The sequence below is a fragment of the Schistocerca gregaria genome, chromosome 3 (assembly GCF_023897955.1).
Source record: "Schistocerca gregaria isolate iqSchGreg1 chromosome 3, iqSchGreg1.2, whole genome shotgun sequence".
In the NCBI taxonomy this organism is placed as follows: domain Eukaryota; kingdom Metazoa; phylum Arthropoda; class Insecta; order Orthoptera; family Acrididae; genus Schistocerca; species Schistocerca gregaria.
The window spans coordinates 840,179,952-840,207,948 of NC_064922.1; the positions used below are offsets into that span (position 1 = coordinate 840,179,952).

Here is a 27,997-nt window from a genome sequence, read left to right on the forward strand (position 1 = left end):
AACAACCAACATTCTTCAAGTAGCACTGAACGCACAATCCTCACTGCAATCCAAATCGTAGGTGCCCAGCGTGGTTGTCGTATAACCACTGTTCACAAATGGCCAATTAAACACATTAAATTTTAACTCAGTTACTGCCAATTACGAATTTGATGGAGGTCAGGGCCACGGCTTTGGTGACACTCACAGCCGTTTAATACTTGTAAATACAGTCTGCCCTCATGTCGAAATCCGCCCTGCTCGTTTAGCAGCCAACATCTTATTTGCCTGGAGTCTTACCACTGACTACTTTGACACACCAGGCGCTTGACTATACATAGTATCTACTGTGACCTTGGTGAGGCAAGGATACATTGTTCTCAATTCGCAAGGGGCAGTTGATCCCTTACAATTGTCAGCTCCAGGTTCATCTAGGACCAGAGTATCTCTGTTGATAGCATAACAGCCTTTATTAAAATAAAAAGGACATGTAAAGACTTTGGACTCAAAGTTTCTAACACCTGGTTAAGAGCTTTAGGTTTAATATCTCATAACATGTGACTCTCATCTCATAAACTCTCTGTTCTGTTTTTCTAACTGTTCCCATATTTGATTTTGACATTTTATACTCTACTGGAAGGAGAGGTATCTCTCGATAATTATTTATATGTGTTTTGTCCCCTTTTTGTATAATGAAAGAATAAGCGCTATTTTCCATTTGTTTGTTGTTTGTTCACCTTACAATTTCTTTTGTAGTTGCTTGAGTATTCAATCATCTGCATTTTCTACACGTCTGCCACCAAACTGTCTTCTCCACAGCTTTGCTACTTTTTAGTTCTTTAATGACTAGTAGAATTTCCTGGAAATGATGCGGTTGTGAATCTTTAAATTTATGTTAAGGAGCTGGCCTTAGGAATTTCTCATTCTGTTCTTTACAGTTTCTGAAAGTATATTGCCAGTATTCTACAGTTTTCATGGCTATTTAGGCTCAAGTTTCCTTTCTCGTCTTTCAAACACAGATTTAGTGGTTGGTATTTTTGCAAATTCGATTTAAAAGCTTTGTAGAATGAAGCCATATTATTTTTCTGGAAGTCCTCATGAAACTCCAAAAGTTGATCCTTCTCATTATTCTTGTTTAATTTATCTCACAATTTTAGCTGTTAGCGATCTTTGTCTTCTGTTTTCTTTCTTTTTTTTTTTTTTTTTTTTTTTTTTTTTGCAAGAGTAACACTTAATTCAAGTTATATATTGAATGACATAGCTGCTGGTAAGCCTAAGCCTTTCAGGATGTGAGATTGTGGTAAAAGAAACTCTTCTGTTCCTGATGTTTCATCCAGGACTGCACTGAACATCCTCAGAGGTCAGCAAGTCTCAGCAGAAGAGCGTTCTAAGGATGTCCAGCGCAGTCCTGGATGAAACGTAAGGAACAGGAGAGTTTCTTGGACCGTGATGTCACATCCCAGAAGGCTTACCAGCAGCTAATCCAAGTTAGTTTTATTATTTATAGTGATTTCTCACATCGTGAATTCCACCATATGTGTATATTTCTTCTTTACTATGGCAACTCCATAAGCTGACTTGATCAATTTAGACTGAATTTCGAGCAAATTTTCCGATTGTCACCGACTTCCCTTTTGTTTTTTCTTGACATTCAGTATTCTCTACCTATTCTTAACGTTTTGATAATTTTTTCTGTTCTGTGTATGTGTTTCATTTTTATAGTAGTAAGAGAATGGTTTATACAGGGTGTATCATAATTAATGGCGTAAACACATACAGCTGCAAGTACACAATACTAGGAGCAAGAAAGTCTCAGTAAACATAGGGTCAAAAATGCATTCCTTAAGAGCTATGAGCACTTGTTTATTTTTGCTACTTTGTAACACAGTTCTTCTAATGATCAAGTGCTTGTAAATTTTAAGGTACGCATTTTAGAGAACATGTTTGTAAGACTTTTTCTTCTTATTTTTCTCCATGCTACCACTTCCCAAAATATTGAAAGCAAAGAACTTGCAGCAGCAGAGGTTTGTTTAACTGTATCAAAGGTGAAAAATTACTCCTAGCTTTTAAGGTATGCAATTTCGAACCTATATTTATTGAGACTCTTTTGTTTCAAGTGACATGTACTTTCAACTGTTTACATTTACTCCATTAATTAAGATGCACCCTGTATATTTACTGCCTGTTTAACTTGTACAAAAGAGGTACCCACTCGGTTAAAATGAAATGTTCTCCTAAATGTGAATTTGGTGATTCCCATGTTTACTGTTCCTTGGGAATTTTTAAAAAGCTGTGGACATCACCTAGAGATTGAATTTTTTCCACAGTTCGATGAGTCTTTTTACAGTCTTATTTGTTTTTTGAGAACTGAACATTCTCTAACAGTTTTCCTATATTTTTGTGTTTTCCTGTTTGTGCAGTATAGTCACCCACTAGTATTATTTATTGTTCCTTGGCCTTTTAGACATTTCATGCCCAACAGCTTCCCAGAAGCATGCCACTTTTTTGTGTTTTAAAATTATTTTCATTAATGTATGGGATTCGTTCACACATCAGGGGGTTAAAACTGAAAGGCTCTCATTTGGTGAATAAAAATATGGTAGAAATCACTTTTCATTTGTAGGTGTGGGATCCATTTTCTCATTGGATTTTAATGCATTTTTACCCTTGAAAGTTCTCTATCATTCGGATTTCATTGTGTTTTCATTCATAAATCTGGTTTCTTGCAAGTCTAAGAGTTGGATCTGGTATTTGTCCAGAACTTTAATGAGTTGTTTCAATTTTTCTGGTATAAAAGAGCATTGACGTTTAATGTTAAAAATTCTTTGTAGTATTAACTTATTATTGAGTTCAGGATGTCAAGTAGATTCTTAATGACATGTTGGTTTTGGGTCTCCAGACGGTGTTGGCCTCATTGCAGCACATTGCAGCTAAATTACCTGTTGGTGTTGCTACTGCCACTTTTTTTGGGGGGGGGGGAGGGGATTGCTTGTGGCCTCTTCTTTGCTATGGGATGCTGCTGGCTTACTTCTACTAATTCGTCTGTAGGTGAGTCAATTGACGTTCTAGTACTGGCAGCAACTTCTACTCACAGTAGATTTACTGTTGGGCCAGTACCATCATCTGTTAGACATGCCAATGTAACATATAAGTTATTTAAGTTTTCAAGTCAAGAGGTCGATCATATTGTCAGAAGGGCTTTTCCACATGCAAATTAGCTGTTAGAAGTTGAAAAAACTGGTAGAGAGAATATGCAAGTTTTCAGTGCACCTGAAAATGCAGCTACATTTTTCCGAACGTCTTCTCTTACATTGTCACATCTATCAATATGTTCTTGTAATTTTATCAAACTATTATTATGTCAGAATATTTTTGTAGAATATTTTCTGAGTGTTATTCTTATTCTTACATGATAGAGATATACAGTCTTTTTGCAACCAGCAAAATGAGCAGAATTATGTAGAAATTTGAGGATTTTTAGCGGCTGTTCAGTAGTTTCATTTGCGGGCTAATCTCAGTTTCTCATATTTTGAAGTTGGAAAATCATTCATATCCAGTTTGTCTGCAAAACCATCCAAAGAGTTTGTGCACACACAACATCGGTGACGCCATTCGAGTGACAGCCAAGTGTTGTCATTTTTGTTGCATGTGGCAAACCTGCTTCAGATTTTGAAGTTTGGCGCCGGCGGTACGAGAAGCAGTCTGTGTATGTTGCGACGTGTTGTTCTGGAAGTTTGGAATCATGAGTGAAACTGTGTGTTGCATCTTGCAGAATGGTAGCCCAAGCAAGAAAGAAACAGCAGGGAAACATAACATTTCAAACACTGCATTGAAAAATGTGGCTGAAAATGGAACAGATGTGACATTCGAGAAGACAAATGGTGCCCTTCCTGTTCATGAAGAGTATCAGTATCTCAAACACATTGAAAGAATAATTTCGCATGGGAACAAGAAGAGTGATAGGACTGGTGTTGGAACATTGTCGCTTTTTGGAGCCCAAATGCGATATTCATTGAGAGAAGGTGAATATTTTTATGTTAATTTTAAGTTAAGCTTTCATGTGACAAGCAATGTGAAGGAATTAATAATCAAATTTGTTGGTATACTTGTCACTGCATATTACCGGAATACTTTGACTGGTCTCTGATATTCAGATAACGACTTACAGGCGTTAAATGTTTTAGTAAGGTGCACTAGTTATTTCTCGAAAATACCGATGTGTGACCGTGAAGGACAAGTTTATGTGAGACTTAAGGTATAACCTGCATCTCGTTGCACGTCAATCGTTCGTTGAGAATGAAATACTGCATATTCAGAGGCTTATAACTAGAACTCAAGATGGGATTTTGAAATTTTGTTTCTATGTTGAGTGTAGTTTGGTTAGACACTGTCAGCTGTGAATTTTCACACTGTGGTATGAATCAGAAATAGCACAAGGTAATATTTCCTTATTGCAAGCATTTTGTATTGTTGGCAAAGCTTTGCTCACTGTTTAGAAGTATGTTTTTTAAGTTCTGTTTGGTTCACATTCTGTAATTTTGACTTTACAGGTGTTTTTCCACTATTCACCACCAAAAGAGTGTTCTGGAGGGCTGTTGTTGAAGAGCTCTTGTGGTTCATACGTGGATCAACCAATGCTAAAGAATTACAAGCCAAGGGAATAAATATTTGGAATGGAAATAGCTCAAGGGAATTTCTCGACAGTTTAGGATTTCATGACAGAGAAGAAGGTACGTAAATGTAACAAGTATACACAGTACCAGTGACAGTTTTTTTTCTGAGCCCCCTCCTAAAATCTTAATTGTGTGAACAGTAAAGTTTGTACTGCACTCAGAGACCTAGGTTAGGTTGGAAGGTGATAATTTGATTGTGAGGTAGTAAAGCCAGTGAGTATAAATGGCAAATAAAGGTTGTGGTAACAGGATGTGCTGTAGTGTACCTTTATGTTCATGTCGTAATGAAATACACTTTGCCATATTTTATGCACTTTTCAACTTAAAAACTTCAACTGCAGGTGAAGTTCAGAAAACATATATTTGGTAATAAACAAGTCTTTGACAAATATTTGTTTGAATATATGGTAAAATGGTCTCTCTTTGTGGACTGTGAAACAAAATTACATTTATTCATCTTGTGATCATTTTGTAGAGTCATATAGACCAGTCAGCTCTAAAAAGGTGTACATCTCACAGAACATATACGGTGGAAACAAATCTGCGTCTTAATTATGCACAAAAACAGTATGTAGAATGCAATCCTTGCGTGCCAGTGGATGGGGTCATAACTTCTTGACACTCACAACTAACACTTGATTTAACTTGTACAATATGTATTGCTCTTTAATAGACTCACTTCAACAGCTTATTGGTATGCAGCTTCCTGAAACAATCAAAATAAAGTAGCAGCTACAGAAATATTTCTTGCGTGAAAGATGTATAAGGAGCATTCAGAAAGAAATTAGCTGGAGGTATAATTACAGAAAACAGTACGTGTATGTTCGAGGTATTGGCCCTGGCTGTTGACACTTGTCCCACTGTAACACAAGACTGTTAATGGCTGTTTCATAAAATTCCCATGGCTGTGATATTAACCAGTTCTGCACATACAGCTGGATGTCGCCCACATCAGCGCAGAAAGGTTATGCTGACCTTCTTTGATCAAGGTGGTTCCCTTCTGATTCACTTCCTGCAGCTTCGGACAGCAGTGAGTGCCTAGCGTTGCTTGCAAACCTTGACCATCCTTCGCCAAGCGATCAAAACAACCAAGCAAACTCACCCATGAGGTGGTTGACCACCTTGTGTCTCAGTGGGAAAAGTGTCTCAACAACCAGGGTCAATACTTCTAAAATACAGGAAAGGAAGAAAGCCAGTGTGCACCTCTTGGAGTCAATCCAGATGTGGAATGAGTCCTTCTGGATGCCGTGAAGAGCACAGGACGCAGTCAACTGCAGGTGTTGCCTCACACAAGTACCAATGATGATTGTTGCTTTGGATTGGAAGAGATTTCCTCCAATTTTGAGTGGCTTTCTGAAGTGTTAAAGGCACGGCATGTTTGTGAGGTGAAAGCAGAGCTCACCATTTGAAGCAGTTGACAGGACTGATTGTGAACCTCTGGTACAGAGCAGAGTGGAGGATCTGAATCTGAGGCAGTTCTGAGGCTTTGTAGGTTGGAGATTCCTTGACTTGCGTCATAGGGAGGTTGGGTTTCAAATTCCGCTGAATAGGTCAGTGGTCCATTACATGCAGGAGGCATCTACAACGGTAGTGGGGCCTGTGCGACGTGGGACTTTTTAGGTTAGGGAAAAACACAAAAGGGGCTGTAGTCTCAAATGATGCAGGTCAAACACAGGAAGAAGTAGGTCTTCGTAGACCTATAAAACAATATAACTCTTGTAAAGTGTCCTAGCTGTGTTGGGAAATTACCAGAGCTCCAAGCACTAATAGAAAGCACTGATACTCAAATAGTTACTGGCGCTGAAACCTGGCTTAATCTGGAAAAGTTCAGCCAAAATTTTTGCTTAGGAGCTGATGGTGTTCAGAAAAAATAGACTAAATACATTCGTGGTGATGAGTTCGTTGCTGTTACAAGGAGTTATCTTGTAGCAGAATTGAAGTAGATAGTTCCTGTGAGTTAGTATGGATAGAGGCCATTCTTGGCCACTGAAATAAAATACTAATTTGATCCTTGTACTGACCTTCCAACTAAGGTGATAACATTGGAGAAAGATTCAAAGAAAACTTCAGTTACCTTCAGGCACATACCCAACTCATACAATTATAGATGGTGCTGACTTCAATTTACCCATGATATGTTGGGGGAAATACATGTTTAAATCCAGAGGTATGCATATAACATTATCCAAAATTGTGCTAAATGCATTCTCTGAAAGTTATTTAGAGGAGTTAGTGCTAGAGTCCATCCAAACAGTAAAGAGTTGTGAAAACATGCTTGACCTCTTAGCAGCAAATAATCCTGTACTAATAAGGAGCATCAAAACGGATACTGGGATTAGTGAACACAGGATTGTGATAGTGAGACAGAATATTGTGACTCCCAAATCAACCAAAAATAAAAGAAAAATATATCTTTTCAGAAAAACAGATAAAAATTTGCTTGAGACCTTCCTGAGTGACAATTTCCACTCCTTCCAAATCAGCAATGTAAGTGTAGACTGGATGTGGCTTAAATTCAGAAATAGAGTATTGGCAGCAGTTGATAGATTTATACCAAATAAACTAGCAAACAATGGAGCTGATGCCCCACTTGTACACAAAATGGGTCAGAACATTGTTGCAGGGAGAGGAGGGGAATGCGAAATCCCCGAGATGGCGTTATTTCACAGAAGCTCAAAATTCAGCACATACTTCAATGCGAGATACTTATAATAAGTTTCCACATTGAAACTGCCTTGAAACCTGGCAGAAAATCCAGAGAGATTTTGGTCATATGCAAAGTATGTTAGTGGGAAGATACAATCAATGTCTTGTTTGTGCAATAATGGTGGAAATGCTAATGATGACAGTGGTTCTTGAGTATGATGATGCAATATCTCCTTATTTACCAATCATATACAACTGTTCACTCAATGAAGGACCAGTATCCAAAGACCGGAATGTTGCACAGATAATGACAATATTCAAGAAAGCCAGTAGGAGTAATCCACTAAATTACAGGCCCATATCGTTAACGTCGATATGCAGCAGGATTTTGGAACGTATATTGTGTTAGAATATTATGAATTACTCCAATAGAATGTTTTATGAACACAGTCATCACGGATTTAGAAAACATCGTTCTTAAGAGGCACAACTAGCTCTCTACTCACATGGTGTTGGATGCTATCGACAAGTGATTTAAATTGATTTGGTGTTTCTAGATTTCCAGACAGCTTTTGACATTGTACATCACAAGTGGCTCGTAATCAAGTTGTGTGCTTATGGAATATCATTCCAGTTGTATGATTGGATCCATGGTTTCCTGTCAGAGAGGTCACAGTTCGTAACATCTGACAGAAAGTGATCAAATAAAACAGAAGTGATTTCTGACATTTGCCAAGGTAGTGCTATACCCCTCTGCTGTTCCTTATCTATATAAAAAAAATTAGGAGACAATTTGAGCAGCTATCTCAGGTTGCTTGCAGGTAATGCTGTTGTTCATCATTGAGCAGAGTCACCATAAGATCAAAGCCAATTGCAAAATGATTTGGGTAAGATATCTGTATAGTACGAAAATTGGCATCTATCCAGTGTGATGTCATCCACATGAGTGCTAATAGGAATTAAACTATGGTTACATAATGAAATGTCAAGGACTTAAATTCAACTAAATACCTAGGAATTACAGTCACAAACTACTTAAATTGGAAGTAACACACAGATAATGTCGTGGGGAAGGAGAACCAAAGCCTGTGTTTTATTGACAGAACAATAAAAAATGCAATAGATCTACTAAAGAAACTGCCTGCACTACATTTGTCTGTCTTCTTTTGGTGCATAGTTGTGTGGTGTGGAGTCCTTACTAGATAGTCTTAAAGGAGTGCATCGAGAATGTTAAAAGAAGGCAGCCTGTTAAGCATTATCCAGAAATAGGGGCGAGTGTGTCATGCACTTAAAGATTTGGAGGGGATGTCATTAAAACAAAGGCATTTCTTGTTGTGGTGGGATCTTCATATGAAATTTCAGCTACCAACTTTTTCCTCCGAATGCTACAATACTTTGTTGGCACCAACCTCATAGGGAGAAATGATCATCATAAAACAAGGAAAACCGGAGTTCGCATGGAAAGATGTAGGCATTAGTTTTTTTTCTGCTTGCTGTTAGAGAGTGGAATAATAAAGAATTATTGTGAAGGTGGTTTGATGAACCCTCTGCCAGGCACTTTTGTGATTTGCAGAGTAGCAATGTAGATGTAGATCGTATGGTTCATTGTGGGGGGGGGAAAAAGTTTCAAAACATTTATGGGTATGAGATTTTTAAGTATAATGGCTGTTGCCACCAGAGTCATGTGCAGCAAATGTGGAAAAGGAGCATTCTTTATTATTTTTATCTTAAGCAAAATAATGAAACAGATATCCTGAGTGATCTGCAAGTGGAAAATTTGACGCACAGTCAGACAAAGAGACAGAAGTTAAAAAAATGCGAACTTATAATTTTTATGTCTCTAGAAGTAATTGTGGGATACATCTGAAACCTCATTAATTCAAGGTCTCAGAATGTAAAATTTCAGTCTTACAGCTTTCCAATGGTATACAAATTGAAGCCAAAGTTGACTATTTTTCTGAAAAGCCAGAGATGGAAATTTTTGGACCACTTTCAAAAAATGTCTCCAGCTAATTCTTTTGAGCTATTTTCATTAGAAAGGCTACATTCTAAACCATCTACAGATTATATTTAGTTTTGCAATGAGAGCTTATAATGTCATAAAAAATAATGGCAAGGTTGGAGGTGCATTGAAAATCAGCCTATATTCCTCAGATTCAATATGTCTTTTTATTATGTCCTATAATTGTTTAGTACTCCCTGGGGAAATCAGTCCAGTCAAATGACAAGGAAGTGAGAGACAGCTTGAAAAAGCAAAAAAAAGGTTTCTTTTGTCATGACTCATGGTGACTTATTTTAGTCTGTTTTTCTGCTGTCACTACAGAATCAAACCGGTTATGAACCTCACACTCTAACAGTGCAGTACCTAGGCAGAGGAGATTGTGGTAGAAAGAATTGTTGCAAAACAGCATCAGCACACTTCATATAAGTAGCCTGTAGGTTTTATGCCACTGCCACATTGTGTAAATTTTTGTGAATTTCACAGCAGTCTTCCTGACATTTTTTGAAATGGATTCATGTTACAGAGAACTCTTAATGTGCCTTTTTATTGTGTAAACCTATTGATGTGTTAGTTTGATTCTGGTTCAGTGTATAGGGTATTTAGTGCTAGCATAGTTTGTGGTTAATATGGGACATTTGTGTACACTTCAAAAATTGTATACATGTGTTGGTATGGTGAATGATGGCTTAACCATTGCAAGTTCCTTTTAAAGTCAGAAAACCAGCAGCCCCATGGCCATAGGAGCCACACCGGATTGCTGTGTGCAGCAGCAGCAGCCAGGGGCAGATGTCTTTACATAGGTTCCCAAGCGTGATCATCAGGATCCCAAGCTGATGATACATTTCTATAAGTACGGGCCCAAAGCTAGAAAAGATCTCTTCTAAGAATCCAGTGTTGTGTTAACATAAAGTTGCTTGAATTTTTTATAGGTTTCAGTTATTTACTCTGTAATATACTGCTGATAGGATTGTTTGCGAAGAAATTTTGATAAGACAGAATGCAAAAAAATTACATTTTTCAAATGATATTACATCAAATTATTGGAGCCACAAAAAACCTGTTATGTTTGACTCCTTATTTCATTTATTATGAAAAGAATTTCATAGAGCAGAATGCTGTTGAGGTTAAAAAAAAAAAAAAAAGGAAAACGACTGCTATCTTTTTGTTTTTCTGACTCATGCTCATTTTCCTACTAATCACGACTTTTGATACTATCTTCCACAGGGAGTATTGAATAGTTATAGAAAATAATAAAAGAGAGAGATTTGAGTATCAGCAGAATATAGGTCAATTTTCAATGTACCTCCATGTTGTCGTTCTTTTGTAGGGCCGTGCATGCTCACATTCAAAACCAAACAGTTTTTTAGGTCGTTTAGGACATGGTCTTTCTAAGCAAAATGGTTTAAGAGAGTTTGTAGATTTTTTATTTATATATGAATATAATAGAGGGAAACATTACACTTGGGAAAAACATATCTAAAAACAAAGATGACGTGACTTACCAAACAAGTGCTGGCAGGTAGATAGACACACAAACATACACACAAAATTCAAGCTTTCGCAACCAACGGCTCTTTCTTCATGAAAGACGGAAGGAGAGGGAAAGGCGAAAGGGTGTGGGTTTTAAGGGAGAGGGTAAGGAGTCATTCCAATCCCGGGAGCGGAAAGACTTACCTTAAGGGGGGGAAAAGGACAGGTATGTGCGCGCACACATCCGTCTGCACATACAGACACAAGCAGACATTTGTAAAGGCAGAGAGTTTGGGCAGAGATATCAGTCGAGGTGCAAGTACAGAGGCAAAGATGTTGTTGAAAGACGGGTGAAGTATGAACGGCGGCAACTTGAAATTAGAAATTAGCAGAGCCTGGCGGATAATGAGAAGAGAGGATATAATGAACTGAAAGTTCCCATCTCTGGAGTTCTGACTGGTTGGTGTTAGTGGGATGTATCCAGATAACCCGGACTGTGTAACACTGTGCCAAGATGTGCTGGCCGTGCACCAAGGCGTGTTTGGCCACAGGGTGATCCTCGTTACCAACAAACACTGTCTGCCTGTGTCCATTCATGCGAATGGACAGTTTGTTGCTGGTCATTCCCACAGAGAAAGTGTCACAGTGTAGGCAGGTCAGTTGGTAAGATACGTTTTGTGGGGGCTTGGTAACCAGCTACAATGGGGCAGCCGGGATGTTTGGGTTTGTGAATTTTAGGAAGTAGGTAGAAGGTGGGAGTGAGAGGTGTTGGTGGGGTCAGGAGTTTGATAGTCAGGTGAAAGGTTTTGTAGGGGGCCTAAGGTTCCAGGATTCCTTGAAACTCTGCCTGGACATCAGGAATGGGATTACCTTGGCAAACTTTGTATGTAGAGTTGTCTGAAAGCTGACGCAGTCCCTCAGCCACATACTCTCGACGATCAAGTATCACGGTCATGGAACCCTTGTCAGTCGGAAGAATGATGATGAATCGGTCAGCTTTCAGATCACGGATAGCCTGGGCTTCGGTTGTGGTGATGTTGGGAGTAGGATTAAGGTTTTTCAAGAAAGATTGAAAGGCAAGGCTGGAAATGAGTATATTAAAAACAAAGATTCCAAGACTTACCAAGCGGGAAAGTGCCGGTAGATAGGCACAATAAATAAAACACACACACAGAATTTCTAGCTTTCGCAACTGACGGTTGCTTCTTCAGGAAAGAGGGAAAGACGAAAGGATGTGGGTTTTAAGGGAGAGGGTAAGGAGTCATTCCAATCCCGGGAGCGGAAAGAATTACCTTAGGGGGACAGTAAATCTTTTAATATATATATTAAAAACAAACAGTCCAAGACTTACCAAGCGGGGAAAGTGCTGGTAGACAGGCACAATAAAATAACACACACACACACACACACACACACACACACACACACACACACACACACACACACACACACACACAAATTACGAGCTTTCGCAACCGGCGGTTGCTCCGTCCTGTCGGTTGCGAAAGCTCGTAATTTTGTGTGTGTGTTGGTGTTATTTTATTGTGCCTGTCTACTGGCACTTTCCCGCTTGGTAAGTCTTGGATTCTTTGTTTTTAATTTATTTTTTCCCATGTGGAAGTGTCTTATATATATATATATATATATATATATTGCAAATGTGTGCCAAAATAGCCATTTTTCAAATTTTTTGACATATTGTCAACTTTGTACTCAATTCATAAACTATTGGAAAAGATTAGGAGAGTGAAATTTCGTATTCTAAGATCTTGTATTGGTATGTCATTGCATGCAAAGTTTCAGATTATGCTGCAGTTACTTCCAGAGATATAAAAAGCTAACTTTGCTTTTTTTTCATATATTTGTTTGGCTGACTTCACTTCAGATTATCCATATTCAAATGACTCAGGAAATTTTTTGTTGTTATTTTGCACAAGAGAGTGCAAAACACTAAAAGATATAGTTTTGTACCAGTCAAGAAAATATTATGGGAAATGTGCCAAAGTTGCCAAAATCTCACAGTAACACTATTGATAGCTGGTCTATGGAGTCAAACAAATACCTATCTGTCTCCTAGTATTAAATAGGCAAAAGTAAAACTTTACCAACATTTCATTGGGAACATGTGTAAGTGTTCACACAAAATTTCATCAAAATCTGTCATGATTATGCATATTGATAGTCATCTGAGTGCATCTGCAAATCAACTGCAAAGAAAAATTGTTGAATTATATTTGCAAATAGGTGGCATAAGAATTTGATTTCATGTCATGCTAACTTCTTCCAAGGGTATTAGGAAATTAATTTTCTCTTAAAAAAGAGAATTTGTTTGCTGTTGGAAACATTTCGAGCCAACTACTGACAGAATCTTCAGATGTAGCAGTGTATAGTACTTGGCAACATATCTAAAGCACCTCTTTCTGAAGTACATAGACCAAAGCATACAATTGTTAAACCCTTCTTTAAAATATTAGGACAGATGCTGTCAAGATTTGCCATCTTAATGCTTCAGGGGACTGTGTGCTGGGCTGAGATTAAAACTCAAGACTTCTTCCAATTGTGGGCAAGTGTTATACTGACTGAGCTGGCAAGTGTGTAAAATCAGAATTGTTGCCCACAGCGTAGAAACTCCAGTGCCTTAACTGATGTACACCCTTCATTGTGTGCTTTGTAGTAAATATTTCTTGTATGCACTTGGAACTAGTAAGCTTGATAACATGGAAAATGATTGTGTGCTGTTCATAGCATCACTCAAAACGTGTCACTGTAGATGCCACACATACTTACAGGTAACTTCAGACAGTGACCATATTGCCTCACCTCTGTTATGTCTGTCTCCCTTTGTCTGTCTCAAGAACTTAGTCAGCATTGCTCCATGACAAGTGAGACAATGTTCTGAGGAAAATAAACCATTAGTATTATGCACAACACACACATGTATGATTCAGGTAAAAAAACATTACATAGTGAACTTATGTTAAAATATGAAGTATGATCTACATTTTAAAATTTACCTATATACTGATTTCAGTAAGAAAACCTTATTTAGGAGGTATATTTCAATGCCATTTTTAAATAAATGACTTCCACTTATAACTTTCATCTCCGTTGGGAATTTGACAGATTAATCTCTGAACTTCTGTCCTAATGTGTGTGACAGATGGGTATATGTATTCATTTGGTGCAGAAAAAAAATTCAATACATTTTTTATAATTATTTAAAATGAGTCCAACAACTATGTTTATTTTTCTCATGGCCTCTGTGTGTGCGGTCTGGAAATTGCCCATGTTGTGTGCCTTTAGTATCCAGGAAAGAGTCCATTGTTAATTGGGGCCTATAGGAGTAGTATGTTGCCACAAACCACTGACTTTTACACACTGATGGTAGGATCTCCTAGATTTGTCAAGTTTATTCTGTTGTTTTTGAGTGACAACAAGAATGGCTGTTTTGCAAGCTTGGCTCAAAAGCACAGTTTATTTCGTGACTTGAAGTGGAGGGAGCTGGAGGTGACACCTTTTAACAATCATTACGATTTTTGAGTGTACCTTTGCAAATAAGGCTGTTCAGTCATGATGAATATAAGACACCTGTTCTGTCCATTTACAAGAATTTCTGGTAAAAACATTTAAAAAATGTGTGTACAGACAGAACTGAATGAAGTTAATGGCAATTTTGCCCTATTTGTACAAGAGTGCATGTTACATGATGATGTAATTTAAATGTGGTGATATGAACACTGCAGATTAGGCATGTTCTGAATGTCTGAGGATCCTTGGAGTAAATGGTGTGTAAAATTCATGGGCACATCAAGAAGTATAGTTCATGATACATTATAAATGCATTTAGTTTGTGATGAAGCTTGAGCTTCCAGGCCTCTTGCCTCTATCCAGTTGCTGCTAAATACATTTCTCACAATATATCATTCTTATAAAATGTGGGAATTACAAGTATATGGCAGCTGCCACGATAAAATAAAATTGAGAGAAAGTTAGCTGGTCTGGGGCCACCATTGGGCAGGACAGTGGGATACACTGATAGGGAAACTTCAGTATTCTCTTAAGTGCAGCAAAGGTTTGGTTTTGACACCATTAACTGTTGTTTATTCCACAGATCTGTGGCTGAAGTAGAAAAGACAGATTTAAAAATAATGGATATGTAGAGAAAGATGCTGATTGCATTGTGTCTTGAAGGAGTAAAGCTTTGGCTGGTTCATGTTTCACAACATTAAGCATAAAAATGGTTAAATTGTCACGAACACAGTGGTTGGTTTATTGACAATAGCACTTCACTCAGCATAGTCCTATTGGAGGTAATGTTCACTTGCCGTTCTCTGATGACGAATTGACATACCCAACCAGATGAATGAGGACTGGTCAGAGACTTAACACCAGACCATTGGTTCTGTAACCTGAATTTTTGCATATCATATCAGCTCAAATCACAAACTGCACATTCGTCTGTGTGGACAGATGAAGTTATGTGCAGAGGTTGGCCACTGTGTCACCAGCGATAAAGATGTGACAAACCAGAGCCGAAAGGTGGAAATCATGCAGTGTCACTGCAATGGTCGTGTGGGAAGTCTGACAAATATAAAAACAGATGACCTGAAAATAAGAGTCTACATGAACAAGATGCTTGTCCAACAAATCCCCCTACCCTCCACCACACACCATCAGGTGGCTTGTGGAGTATGGATGTAGATGTAGATCACCTCTCACGCCATAGAAAGATGGATTCAGTATTACGGTCTTCTGTGTGGCAACTGATTCACATTAATTGTCGTACCTTTGCTGTGCATATAAGAAAGTCAGTTTTACAGTTTTTCGTGGCTAATGGGGAGAGGAGAGATTAAGCTAAGTGCTATTTCCTTTTCACACTTCAGTTTCTCTTCTTGTATGTACTTAGTGGAATGAGTATTGTTTGGTAAATAGATCTGTAGATGCTATTACAATCCTATAGTGTAACATGAAAGTGACAAAATTTTTAAAGTTTTCTACTTTGGAAATTATAAAACCATAGCTTAATAAGTAGAGATAGGTTACAAGAAATTCAAAACTGTGGAAGCATGCAACTGTAAGAGAGGTAGATGCTGATTATGGAAAAAAACTAAACAAACCTTTGGAAGAAGTAGCTATGTGAAAAGGTGGTTCTCAGATGACAACCCAACACTAAGTAGAGAAGGCTGAAAGATGGTAGGAATATAGACACGGGGAAAACTACATGTCGGTGTTATGGAAAGAGAAGAGGAAGTGGATGATAATGATTCCTTATACAGTTTTGAGAGAAGAATTTGACAGTGTTGGAAGGACTAAGTTGAAAAGACACTTATAGTAGACAAACATATTTCCTTCAGCATAATTAAGATCTGTGGAACACTTGACCATGACTGAACTGTTTCATCCAGGATTGGAGAAAAATGTAATTTCCAAGCACTAGAGAAGGCAAATGCTGACATGTATCTTACCATACGGCCTGTCATAGATGAAAACTACTGACACAAGTTAACACAATATTGGAATAAGTGGTGGAAGCAGATCTAAGGAAAGACCATATAGGTGTCAGGAGAAATGTAAGAACATGGTAGGCAGTACTGACGCTACAGCTTACTTTAGATGATTGATTGAAGAATCTAAAATCCATACTTGTATATTTAGAAAAGGCTATTGATAATGTTGAGTGAGACAAAATTTTGAAGTTATCACGATAAAATACAGGGAGAAAAAAGTTATCTAAAATTTTAAAAGAAAAATTATTATTGTTAAGAGGTGAATGAAATCAAAGGGAGGCTGTAATTAAGAAGTGATAGTGGATTGTAACCTATTCCTTATGTTGTTCATTCTGTACACTGAACAAATACTAAAGGAAATCAAGCAGACAATAGGAAGAAATAAAATTAGAGAGAAGAATTAAACACTTTGAAGTTCACTGATGATGCCAAAGTATTTCAAAGATAGGAATGGATGGTGCCTTGAAAGAGTGTCTTGTATAATGTAGACATAAAAAGAATTAAGTGTAGATGAATTAAATCAGTCAATGATTGAGACGACAGATTAGGAATTGAGAAGATGAAAGTAGTAGGTTAGTTTTATTTGGGGATTAAAACAATTGATCATAGGAGGTGGTTTAGAATGCAGATTTACATTATCTAGACATGTTTTTCTGAGAAAGGTAAGTGTTACCATACATACATTTAAGTGTAGGTAAGTATTTCCTGAAGGTATTTGTCTGTAGTCTTGCCTTATATGAGCAAAAACAGTGCATACAAAAGAAGAGTGGAAACTTTAGAAGTGTTGTGTTAGACAAGAATGCCAAAAATTAGGTGGTGATAGAGTAACTAGTGAAGAGCTAGAGGGCTAAACAAAGGAACAGGATGGTAGGGCACATCATAAAGCATTGAGGGGGTATTTGATTTAGTAATGGGAAGGAAGTGTGGGAAGTAAAAACTGTAAAGGGAGACAGACTAAAGTCTTACTGCAGTAAATGGATGTTGGGTGCAGTATCTTTCTGTAGATGTGAAGACTTCAATGGGATAGATAAACATGGATAGCTGCTAAACCAATTTTTGAGCTGACTACAATGACAATGGTTGGTTAGTGTGTCCCACAATCATGCTGAAACAGAGTGACATGATTTTGCTGTATTCTTTGTAGAAACAATAAGATGATGCCAACATCATCTGATAATTTTTAAAAAGAATGTACAGTCAAACAGTTTTAATTTCTTCCAGCATGTTCGTGGTTTGGGTTACAACAGAACCAGTTTCTGGATACTATTTGTGTGATTCTCACTTTTCCTTTCCCCCCAATCTTTTTCCCATGCATGAGACTGAATTAATCACAAATGATCTTAAACTCTACATTTTTACTATCATTTTAATTTGCAGGTGACCTGGGTCCAGTATATGGTTTTCAGTGGCGCCACTTTGGGGCAGGCTATAAAGGACCACATGCAAACTATGAAGGAAAAGGTGTTGATCAACTCCAGCAAGTAATAAACATGCTACGTTCAAATCCAGATGACCGCCGTATTATCATGAGTGCATGGAACCCCCCAGACTTGGGCTTAATGGCACTGCCCCCTTGCCATTGCTTGGTCCAGTTTTATGTAGCAAATGGGGAGTTGTCATGTCAGCTGTATCAGAGGTCAGCAGATATGGGACTTGGGGTGCCATTTAATGTTGCCAGCTATGCTCTGTTGACATGCATGTTAGCTGCTGTCACCAACTTGAAGGTAAGATTCTTTGTTTTCCCAACTTTTGGGATAATAGGAAGTTGTGCTAAAGTGCACTTACACTGTACCAGGCTCTTCTGTGGCGTGCATCTGTTTGCAATTTTTCTTTTACTAATTCTTTTCCATTGCTACTAACCATTTGGGTGATACTATATGGTAGTCAGTGAAAATTGCCTGTTCAGATTACTTGATTAGATGTAAGACAAGATTTCATTAATAATGTTTTTGATGTGGAGAGCTAAAGCTTGATGATAATTGATCTGTTGATAATGGATAATAAGGTTGGTTACAGATTTTCATGTTCTGTATTTGTGTTCTATGTACCTCAGAATACGACCCAATTTATTGGGCTATTGTTTCGTATTAATTTGCTTTAATTTGCAGGGCAAGATAGAACAATTGTTTATGAATAGATTTCATTGCAAAAAACAGGTTACGTATTATGTAATGTTCAGCATCTGCAAAGCTTCCAGTCCTGAAACATGGAGGTGCTGGTGTGCAGGAAAACTTCTCAAATTTGTCGAAATAATATTTGGCAAAAAATTTTGTATGTGGGAAGTGGCCTGATGATAGGGAACATATTAAAGTAAACTTACTTTTGGGTGAAACAAAGTAGGGCCACTTTTATTGTTGAGCAGCTGGATTTATCAAATCATTCTATTTTCAATTGGTGCCACTTTTGATGTGAAGTTTGGGTTGTGTACTGTATGAAGAGTGGCAACAAACTTGGAGATGTTGTTCATATTGTACAGATTGATGAATACATTTCACAAGAGAAAGTTCAGAAGAGGTAATAATTGTATTCCTAGCCAATAGATGTTGGGCAGTGTGGAGAGAGGAAGCAAGAAGTGTTTCTTTGAAGTTGTTGACTAAAGGATAGACTATGTTCTTGTGAATGTGATGAAAAACAGTAATTTCACATTGCATCCTATCGTACAAGTACCTTTCTGATTGCTTTATGCACATAACTGGGAATCATAGGAGTACTTTCAAAAATCCAGGTGCAGATGCATACACTCCTACTATGGAAGGGACATGGTGGCTACAAGGTATTCTCTACATGGAACAAAACGGTGCAAAAAACGTGTGTAACTCCTATTTGTTTGAATGTAAGTGAGGAAAGAGACTTTTTTATGGAAGTTGTTTGCAAGATTTACAATCCAAAATAGAGCTTTAATTTTTGTTATGTATTGTTCTTTTTGATGACTGTTAAAACTAAATGCTAAACTTAACTCGTTAAGGCCCAAAGTTGCATTAACACAACATTTCATTCATAATCTTTTTATATAAAATGAGTTGCACAAAACTTCTACTTTCTTTATTCAAAAATCAAGACATCTGAAATAGCTAGTTCAGGCATTTTAAATGAATCACTGAAAGTAATGTTGGCCACTTTGTATTTTTCAAACTTCCAGATAAATTTGTGTATTTAATTGCAAAAGTTTTCATTTTCTTTCCTAATTAGCACATGATGATTATTAAATGAATTGTATACAGTGAACTTCTTTCAATCTTGTTATCATACTATATTACTGTTTACAGGGTTAATTTTAGACTTCAAACTACTGTTTTACAATTATGTTGCATTTGCACAACTTTGGGACTGGTGAGTATACTTTTAAAACGTGGCTGCTGTATTCTACCTCAGTGATATATTGGTATTCCGTTGTCATCTGAACAGTTTATTACGGTTAGGCGTTGTTTGAAAGATATTCACTCAGTTCGGTTGGTTTACGTGCAGAACATCAAACAAAAATAGGGGACTGAGGATTAATGTGGTTTTATAACTTAGGTGTCATTCTAAAATGAGTCTTAACCAAGATATTTGTAGGCATATACATCTCTACATTTGAGCTTCAGTTTGAACTTTATTGATAAGAGGTGTGTTTACAGCTGGAACAATAATTGTGACCAAATATTCCCTACTGTTAAATCAGTTTCATTAAAGTTTTGCATTTTATTTACTTTTGTGTGTTACGAATTGAATGGTAATTTACCACAGCTCTGCTATGAATGAATGCAGACAGTTCATTCAGGGGTTTCTGCTTGATTAGAAATGTCTGATTATTATGCAAAATCCTGTCTGCTGCAAAACTTACATTGCATGAAGACGAAGAACTTTGAGGTTGCAGACAGCTTTCATTGCACTTACATTCCACCAGATGTTGATCAAATCACAGATGAAGAAGACATTGATGAAAATCCTCTTTTTGAAGAAGAGGACACAACTACTATCACAGGTTCATTTGAAATGTGTGCACATAGTGAACAAGACAGTAAATTCGGCTGTGGGCTCAGAACCCAGTGCATCTGCTAAGAAAAGAAAGACCACAGTCACTTGCAGCTGGAACCAGACAGCGAGCAGCAGTGCATTATGGGAGATGCAACTGAATGGGGTGAGGAGGAGGCTGGGGTGGGGAGGGGGAGGAATAGCAGGTTAGGGGTGGGGGATGGTAAAGTTCTGCTAGTGGGAGCCTACAGGGACAAAGTGGAGAGTAGGATAGCTAGGTGCAGTCAGGAGGTTAGATGGAGGGTGGGAAAGAGAGAGGGGGCTTACCAGAAAAGAAGTAAGTCTGGGTGCAGTTGTGGAATAGAGGGCTATGTAGTGCTGGAATGGGAACAGGCAAGGGGCCTAGATGGGTAAGGACAATGACTGATGAAGGTTGAGGCCAGGAGGGTTATGCGAACATAGGATATGTTGCAAGGAGAGTTCCCACTTGTGAAACTGAGAAAAGCTCTAGATGGCACAGTCTGTGAAGCAGTCATTGAAATGAAGAATGTTGTGCTGGGCGATGTGCTCAGAACAGGGTGGTCCAGTTGCTTCTTAGCCACAGTTTCAGTGGCCATTCATGTGGACAGCCAGCTTGTTGGATGTCGTTCCCATTCAGAATGCATCGCAGTGGTCACAGCTTAGCTTGTAGATCACGTGACTGTTTTACATGTAGCTCTGCCTTTGACGGGATAAGTGATGTTTGTGACCGGACTGGAGTAGGTAGTGGTGGGAGGATGTATGGAACTGGTTTTGCAACTAGGTCTATTACAAGGATTTTAGCCTTGAGGCAAGGAGCTGGGAGCAGGGCTTTTGTAGGGATGGACGAGGATATTGTGTAGGTTGGGTGGGCGGTGGACTACCACTGTGGGAGGGATAGTAGGTAGTACAGTCATCATTTCAGGGGATGAGGAGAGGTAGTCGAAACCCTGGCAGAGAATGTAATTGAGTTGCTACAGTCGTGGGTGGTACTGAGTGACTTATGAATGCTCCTCTGTGGCCAGATGGTGGGACTTTGGGAGGTGTTGGGTGACTGGAAAGATAAGGCATGGGAGGTCCATTTTTGTACAAGGTGGGGAGGATAATTACAACCTGTAAAGGCCTCAGTGAGACCCTTGGGATATTTTGAGAGGGATTGCTCGTTACTACAGTCTCGATGGTCATGGATGGCTAGATTGTATGGAAGGGACTTCTTGGAGTGGAATTGGTGGCAGCTGTGGAAGTGGAGGTATTGCTGGTGGTTGGTAGGTTTTATATGGACAGAGGTACTGATACAGCCATCTTTGAGGTGGTCAACATCAAGGAAGATGGCTTGGTAGGTCGAGTAGGACCAGGTGAAGCAAATGGAGGGAGAAGGTGTTGAGGTTCTAGAGGAATGTGGATGGTGTGTCCCAGATCACAAAGGTGTCATCAGTGAATCTGAACCAGATGAGGGGTTTGGGGTTCTAGGAGTTTAGGAAGGATTCCTTTGGGATGGCCCATGATTAGGTTGGTGTGGGATGGTGCTGTGTGGTTGCCCATAGCCAAACCCTGGATTTGTTCGTAGGTGATGACTTCAAAGGACAAGTAATTATGGCTGAGGATATAGTTGGTCATGGTGACTAGGAGGGAGTTAGTTGGTTTGGAATATGTCAGGTTTTGGGAAAGGTAATGTTCAATAGCGGTAAGGCTGTGGGCATTTGGGATAATAGCATAAAGGGAGGTGGCATCACTAGTGACGAGCAGTGTCGTGTAGTAAAGGAATAGGAACTGTGGAGAGCTAAAGGAAATGGTTGGCGTCTTTTATGTGGAAGAGTAGGTTGTGAGTAATAGGTTGAAGGTGTTGATCTATGAGAGCAAAGATTCTCTCAATGGGTGCACAGTAACTGCCCACAATGGGGCATCCTGGGTGGTTGGGAGCATGTGGAGGGTAGGAGTGTGGGAACTGGTACAGATGCCACTGTCTTTCTTAGAGAGGCTGAGACGGGATGTGTCGGAAAAATGTTGTATTTTTCTTAGCACACAAACAATGGTGTTTACTGTATGTTCAACTTGAGACAAATTATGACATCCTGTTGGTAATTACTCACATACTGATACTGTAACATTTGCAAACTTCATCACTTGTTGTTGTTACACTCTTCTACGTATGATCTGAGTTTGGAATTTTGGGGGCCATTCTTCCCGCGCATTGCAGTTTTCATACAAATTAACACAAGTTGCAATATGTGACACTATTTGTAAGTTACCGCAGCTGATGACTTAGTCATAAGTCTCTGGTAAATAAGATAATGAATATCATAGCTATACATTGCTGGAAAGGAGATGTTATTCAGCTGAATGGCTGAGTGTATGATGCTTAATGCATTTGGATGTTTATTACAGAAGGGGTGAGGTGAAGTGGATGTGTTAACAAGTTACTATTAAAGTCTGTAGAGTGCAATAAATGTATATTGTGTGTAGTTTGTCACCATAACAAACAACGAGGCTCTTCATATTTCAAGACAGGCTGATTGCTCCTACATCTTTTCTGCTGACCAGATGATCTGTGATAATGTGTTTGTTGTATCATGTAACATCTCGCTGATTTTATGCTAATGCATTTTTATATCAATCTGGCTAATAATTTGGAAGGTAATGAGTGCTTTGAATAGTCTGGTATATGCTCTATGGCTTACATAAGCTGAAGAAACAAGTATATAATTTTGTCCCTTAAGACTTAATATAAATTGCATCTTAAGTCATTGCAGCATTGATATTTTACGTAAGCATAGAATTACCAAAATGAGATTTTCACTCTGCAGCGGAGTGTGCGCTGATATGAAACTTTCTGGCAGATTAAAACTCGAACTCGGGACCTTTGCCTTTCGCGGGCAAGTGCTCTACCATCTGAGCTACCGAAGCACGACTCACGCCCTGTACTCACAGCTTTACTTTTGCCAGTATCTCATCTCCTACCTTCCAAACTTTACAGAAGCTCTCCTGCGAACCTTGCAGAACTAGCACTCCTGAAAGAAAGGATACCGTGGAGACATGGCTTAGCCACAGCCTGGGGGATGTTTCCAGAATGGGAAGGAGAGCTTCTGTAAAGTTTCCAAGGTAGGAGACGAGATACTGGCAGAAGTGAAGCTGTGAGTACCTGGCATGAGTCGTGCTTCGGTAGCTCAGATGGTAGACCACTTGCCCGCGAAAGGCAAAGGTTCAAATGGTTCAAATGGCTCTGAGCACTATGGGACTCAACTGCTGTGGTCATCAGTCCCCTAGAAGTTAGAACTACTTAAACCTAACTAACCTAAGGACATCACACACATCCATGCCCGAGGCAGGATTCGAACCTGCGACCGTAGCAGTCACACGGTTCTGGACTGCGCGCCTAGAACCGCGAGACCACCGCGGCCGGCGAAAGGCAAAGGTCCCGAGTTAGAGTCTCGGTCGGGCACACAGTTTTGATCTGCCAGGAAGTTTCAGCATAGAATTAGTTGAAAAGTCATGTAATGGTTCTTTAAAGTGAAGTAAGTGTAATCTGTTGCTCTACTCAATAACCTGGTACTATGGAACTTTTCACATCTTTTACAGCCTGGTGAGTTTATACACACTACTGGTGATACACACGTCTACTTGAACCACATTGAGGCACTGAAAGTGCAGATAAAGCGTGAGCCTCGTCCTTTCCCTAAGCTGGTAATAAAACGTCAAGTCGCCGACATTGAAGAATTCAAGCTAGAAGATTTTGAGCTTCAGAATTATAATCCTCATCCCAAAATTGAGATGGAAATGGCAGTATAGAAAGTCAGCCGAGCTTTCTAACATTTATATTCTTCAGTATTTTAATCTTTCCAGTGTAAGAACCAAAGATTGTGAAAATTTTATACATATGTATTTGATAATTATAACTTTTAGTTGTACTATTAAGTGTTATTTATAGAAACAATATATTTTAAGATTTTGCGTACACTGTTTCACTGAAAATAAAAACAAATATATAATAAATACACATTTTAATTGTAATATCTCGCCACACTTTTGACTGTATGTGATCACCCTGTTGGATATCTTAATGTACATCTGCAGCTATTGTATTTTCAAGCTTGTCTCTGGTACGACTGACTTCATCAGTCTGAGAGTCATCTGTGAGATGATAAAGGTTATAGATCAGCAGTCAGAGTGCTTTTCATCTATTACATACACATGGCAGTCATGAAGAAAGTACACCTGCTTCCTCATATGCTATTTTTGGAGTCTCTTAGCAGTGCCAGTGAAACTTGATCTTAACCACATTTTAAATGTACTTGACATCTTCTGTTGCTATCTACTTGTCGTTTTACACTTCAGACCAGCACCCAATGAACCCAGTTATAGCTGTAATACGAAACTCTTGCAGTTATATCCTTCCCATTTGGTAGTGTGACAATGAAAATATTTTTTCTGGAATATAGCGTAGTTAGATAGATAACAGATCTGCTCCTCAAGCAGTGGCTAGAGAAAACACACACAAAAGGTTATACTTCTGCAAGCTTTCAGAGCCAGTGGCTTGATTGAATGGGAGGGAAGAGAGGTGAAGGAAAAAGACTGGAGAGACTAGGAAAAGGCTGTAGATTTCAGAAAAGTCACCCAGAACCATGGGTCAGGGAATAAGGAAAGACTATCCCATCCAGTAAGTCTGCCTTGACTAACAGTTCAGGGTGAGTTTCGAGAAACCGACTCCTTTCCCTAATCATCTTCGGTCCTTTTCCTCCAACTCTTCTTCCAGAAGGAGCCACTGGCTCCGAAAGCTTGGATAAATACAACCTACTTTTATGTATGTGTTCTCCTGCTACCACTTTATCAGTAGATTTTTTTAGCTATCTGATTATGTTCCATTTGGTAGTGTGGTTTTTATTGTTTTCTTTGTCATCTCAACTGCTGTTTTGTAGATTTTCTATTTGTACCAGTCAGTGTCATCTGCACTTCGGTTCTACTTCTGTTTCCTGGCTTTTTGTATCTTGGGTGTTATTGTTGTTTCACTATAAATTACTGTATTTTCACATGCTGATTTACCACCATCGACTGTGCCTCGTGTGATAAGTTTATTTTATTCCCAGCCCAGTTCTGTAATAGCTTTGTTGCTTATAAGATTCTAGAAGTTTGTATTTCTGACAATTTTGTTTGTTTGTGTTTGTCTGTTGCCTGCCCCCTGATAATTAAGAAGTTCTCCATGGAAAGCAAGTGAGCAAAGGGGAGGTTCATTGATGTTATTTGCCACGTGGAAATTTCTGAGGTTGCAGCATTCTAGGCCAGATGAAAGGATATTGGAAGCAATGGATTGAGAGAATAAAGTCAATGGATTTAGGCCCCAATACTTCGTGTGTGTACATTCCTTTTTACAAGAAATATATATTCATAAACCAAACATCCTGCTACAGCATGATTTAGTGCACACATAATTACCATGTTTTACATAGTTTTTTGATGTAGATTCCTTAATTGTGGACAATAAGTGTTACAATGTTATCAAAAGGAAAGTTGCTACTCACTGTCTTGACAGCATTTTTGCTGTACAGTGAGTAGCAAGTTTCATTTTCATAATACTATTACATTCCAACCTGGATCTTCCACTGTTAGACATAAGTGCAATGTTTTAAATATTTTTGTTAACCTAAATGGCTGTACTTTGAGTAACAGTAGTTAATTGGGTAGACAGAATGTTCCAGCCAAAGTCTTTGCAAGAGATAGAATATCAGGTCCATTCTTAACTTTCAGGTATAAAATTCCAAATGCTGCTGGTAGAATAAACTTTGAACTTAAAGGTCACCATTGTTCTGACTGGTTTGACACGGCTCACTACTACTTCATCTCTTGTGCCATATTCATCACCAGTTTTCCCATTGTCCTGCTTAACTTTGACAGAATGCTATATTCCAGATGTACATTCACAGAATTACAGGGTGAGGCAGTGAAACGGCAAGATTTCGACTCCAGCAGACAGGTGTGATGGAGGGTTATGGGAGTGGGGGAAACTACCTTGAGCATCTAGACAGGTGGAAATTTCAGTAGCCCTGGAGTGTTGCCCCCTCGTGAACCATGGACCTTGACGTTGGTGGGGAGGCTTCCGTGCCTCAGCGATACAGATAGCCGTACCGTAGGTGCAACTACAACGGAGGGGTATCTGTTGAGAGCCCAGACAAACATGTGGTTCCTGAAGGGGGGCAGTAGCCTTTTCAGTAGTTGCAAGGGCAACAGTCTGGATGATCGAATGATCTGGCCTTGTAACACTAACCAAAACAGCCTTGCTATGCTGGTACTGCAAATGGCTGAAAGCAAGGGGAAACTGCGGTCGTAATTTTTCCTGAGGGCATGCTGCTTTACTGTATTGTTAAATGACAATGGCATCCTCTAGGGTAAAATTTTCCGGAAGTAAAATAGTCCCCCATCCGGATCTCCGGGCGGGGACTACTCAAGAGGATGTCGTTATCATAAGAAACAAAACTGACGTTCTACGGATTGGAGTGTGGAATGTCAGATCCCTTAATCAGGCTGGTAGGTTAGAAAATTTAAAAAGCGAAGTGGATAGGTTAAAGTTAGATATAGTGGGAATTAGTGAAGTTCGGTGGCAGGAGGAACAAGACTTCTGGTCAGGTGACTACAGGGTTATAAACACAAAATAAAATAGGGGTAATGCAGGAGTAGGTTTAATAATGAATAGGAAAATAGGAATGTGGGTAAGCTACTACAAACAGCATAGTTAACGCATTATTGTGGCCAAGATAGATACGAAGCCCACGCCTACTGCAGTAGTAAAAGTTTATATGCCAACTAGATCTGCAGATGATAAAGAAATTGAAGAAATGTATGATGAAATAAAAGAAATTATTCAGGTAGTGAAGGGTGACGAAAATTTAATAGTCGTGGGTGACTGGAATTCGGTAGTAGGAAAAGGGAGAGAAGGAAACGTAGTAGGTGAATATGGATTGGGTGTAAGAAATGAAAGAGGAAGCCATCTGTTAGAAGTTTGCACAGAGCACAACTTAATCATAGTTAACACGGTTCAAGAATCATAAAAGAAGGCTGTATACATGGAAGAAGCCTGGGGATACTGACAAGTTTCAGATAGATTATCTAATGGCAAGACAGAGATTTAGGAACCAGGTTTTAAATTGTAGGACATTTCTAGGGGTAGATGTGGACTCTGACCACAATCAATTGGTTATGACCTGTAGATTAAAACTGAAGAAACTGCAAAAAGTTGGGAATTTAAGGAAATGGGATCTGGATAAGCTGAAAGAACCAGAGGTTGTACAGAGTTTCAGGGAGAGCATAAGGGAACAATTGACAGGAATGGGGGAAAGAAACACAGTAGAAGAAGAATGGGTAGCTCTGAGGGATGAAGTAGTGAAGGCAGCAGAGGATCAAGTAGGCAAAAAGACAAGGGCTAGTAGAATTCCTTGGGTGACAGAAGATATATTGAATTTAATTGATGAAAGGAGAAAATATAAAAATGCAGTAAAGTAAGCAGGTAAAAAGGAATACAAACGTCTCAGATGAGAGCGACAGGAAGTGCATAATGGCTAAGCAGGGATAGCTAGAGGACAAATGTAAGGATGTAGAGGCTTATCTCACTAGGGGCAAGATAGATACTGCCTACAGGAAAATTAGACCTTTGGAGATAAGAGAACCACTTGCATGAAGATAAAGAGCTCAGATGGAAACCCAGTTCTAAGCAAAGAAGGGATAGCAGAAAGTTGGAAGGAGTATATAGAAGGTCTATACAA

General features: G+C 38.8%; 1 protein-coding gene and 1 long non-coding RNA gene across 3 annotated transcripts in view; one reads left to right on the top strand and one right to left on the bottom strand.

Moving 5' to 3' along the window:
- Positions 1-3,618: 3,618 nt before the first annotated feature.
- LOC126355148 (thymidylate synthase) lies at positions 3,619-27,003 on the top strand. The gene is made up of 4 exons (XM_050005343.1): positions 3,619-4,001; positions 4,530-4,709; positions 17,655-18,001; positions 23,826-27,003. Exons 1-4 carry the CDS (start codon positions 3,722-3,724, stop codon positions 24,033-24,035), a joined length of 1,017 nt encoding a protein of 338 aa, XP_049861300.1. The 5' UTR covers positions 3,619-3,721; the 3' UTR covers positions 24,036-27,003.
- LOC126355149 (uncharacterized) overlaps positions 4,995-27,997 on the bottom strand; it is a 30,041-nt gene continuing 7,038 nt past the window's right edge. The window contains exons 3-4 of one of the 2 annotated variants that reach the window (XR_007565465.1): positions 13,591-13,665; positions 4,995-5,358 (exon numbers count right to left, since the gene is read on the bottom strand). This is a non-coding gene — a long non-coding RNA (uncharacterized LOC126355149). The remainder of the gene's footprint in view (positions 5,359-13,590; positions 13,666-27,997) is intronic. The other variant, XR_007565464.1, reaches the window with a different exon arrangement.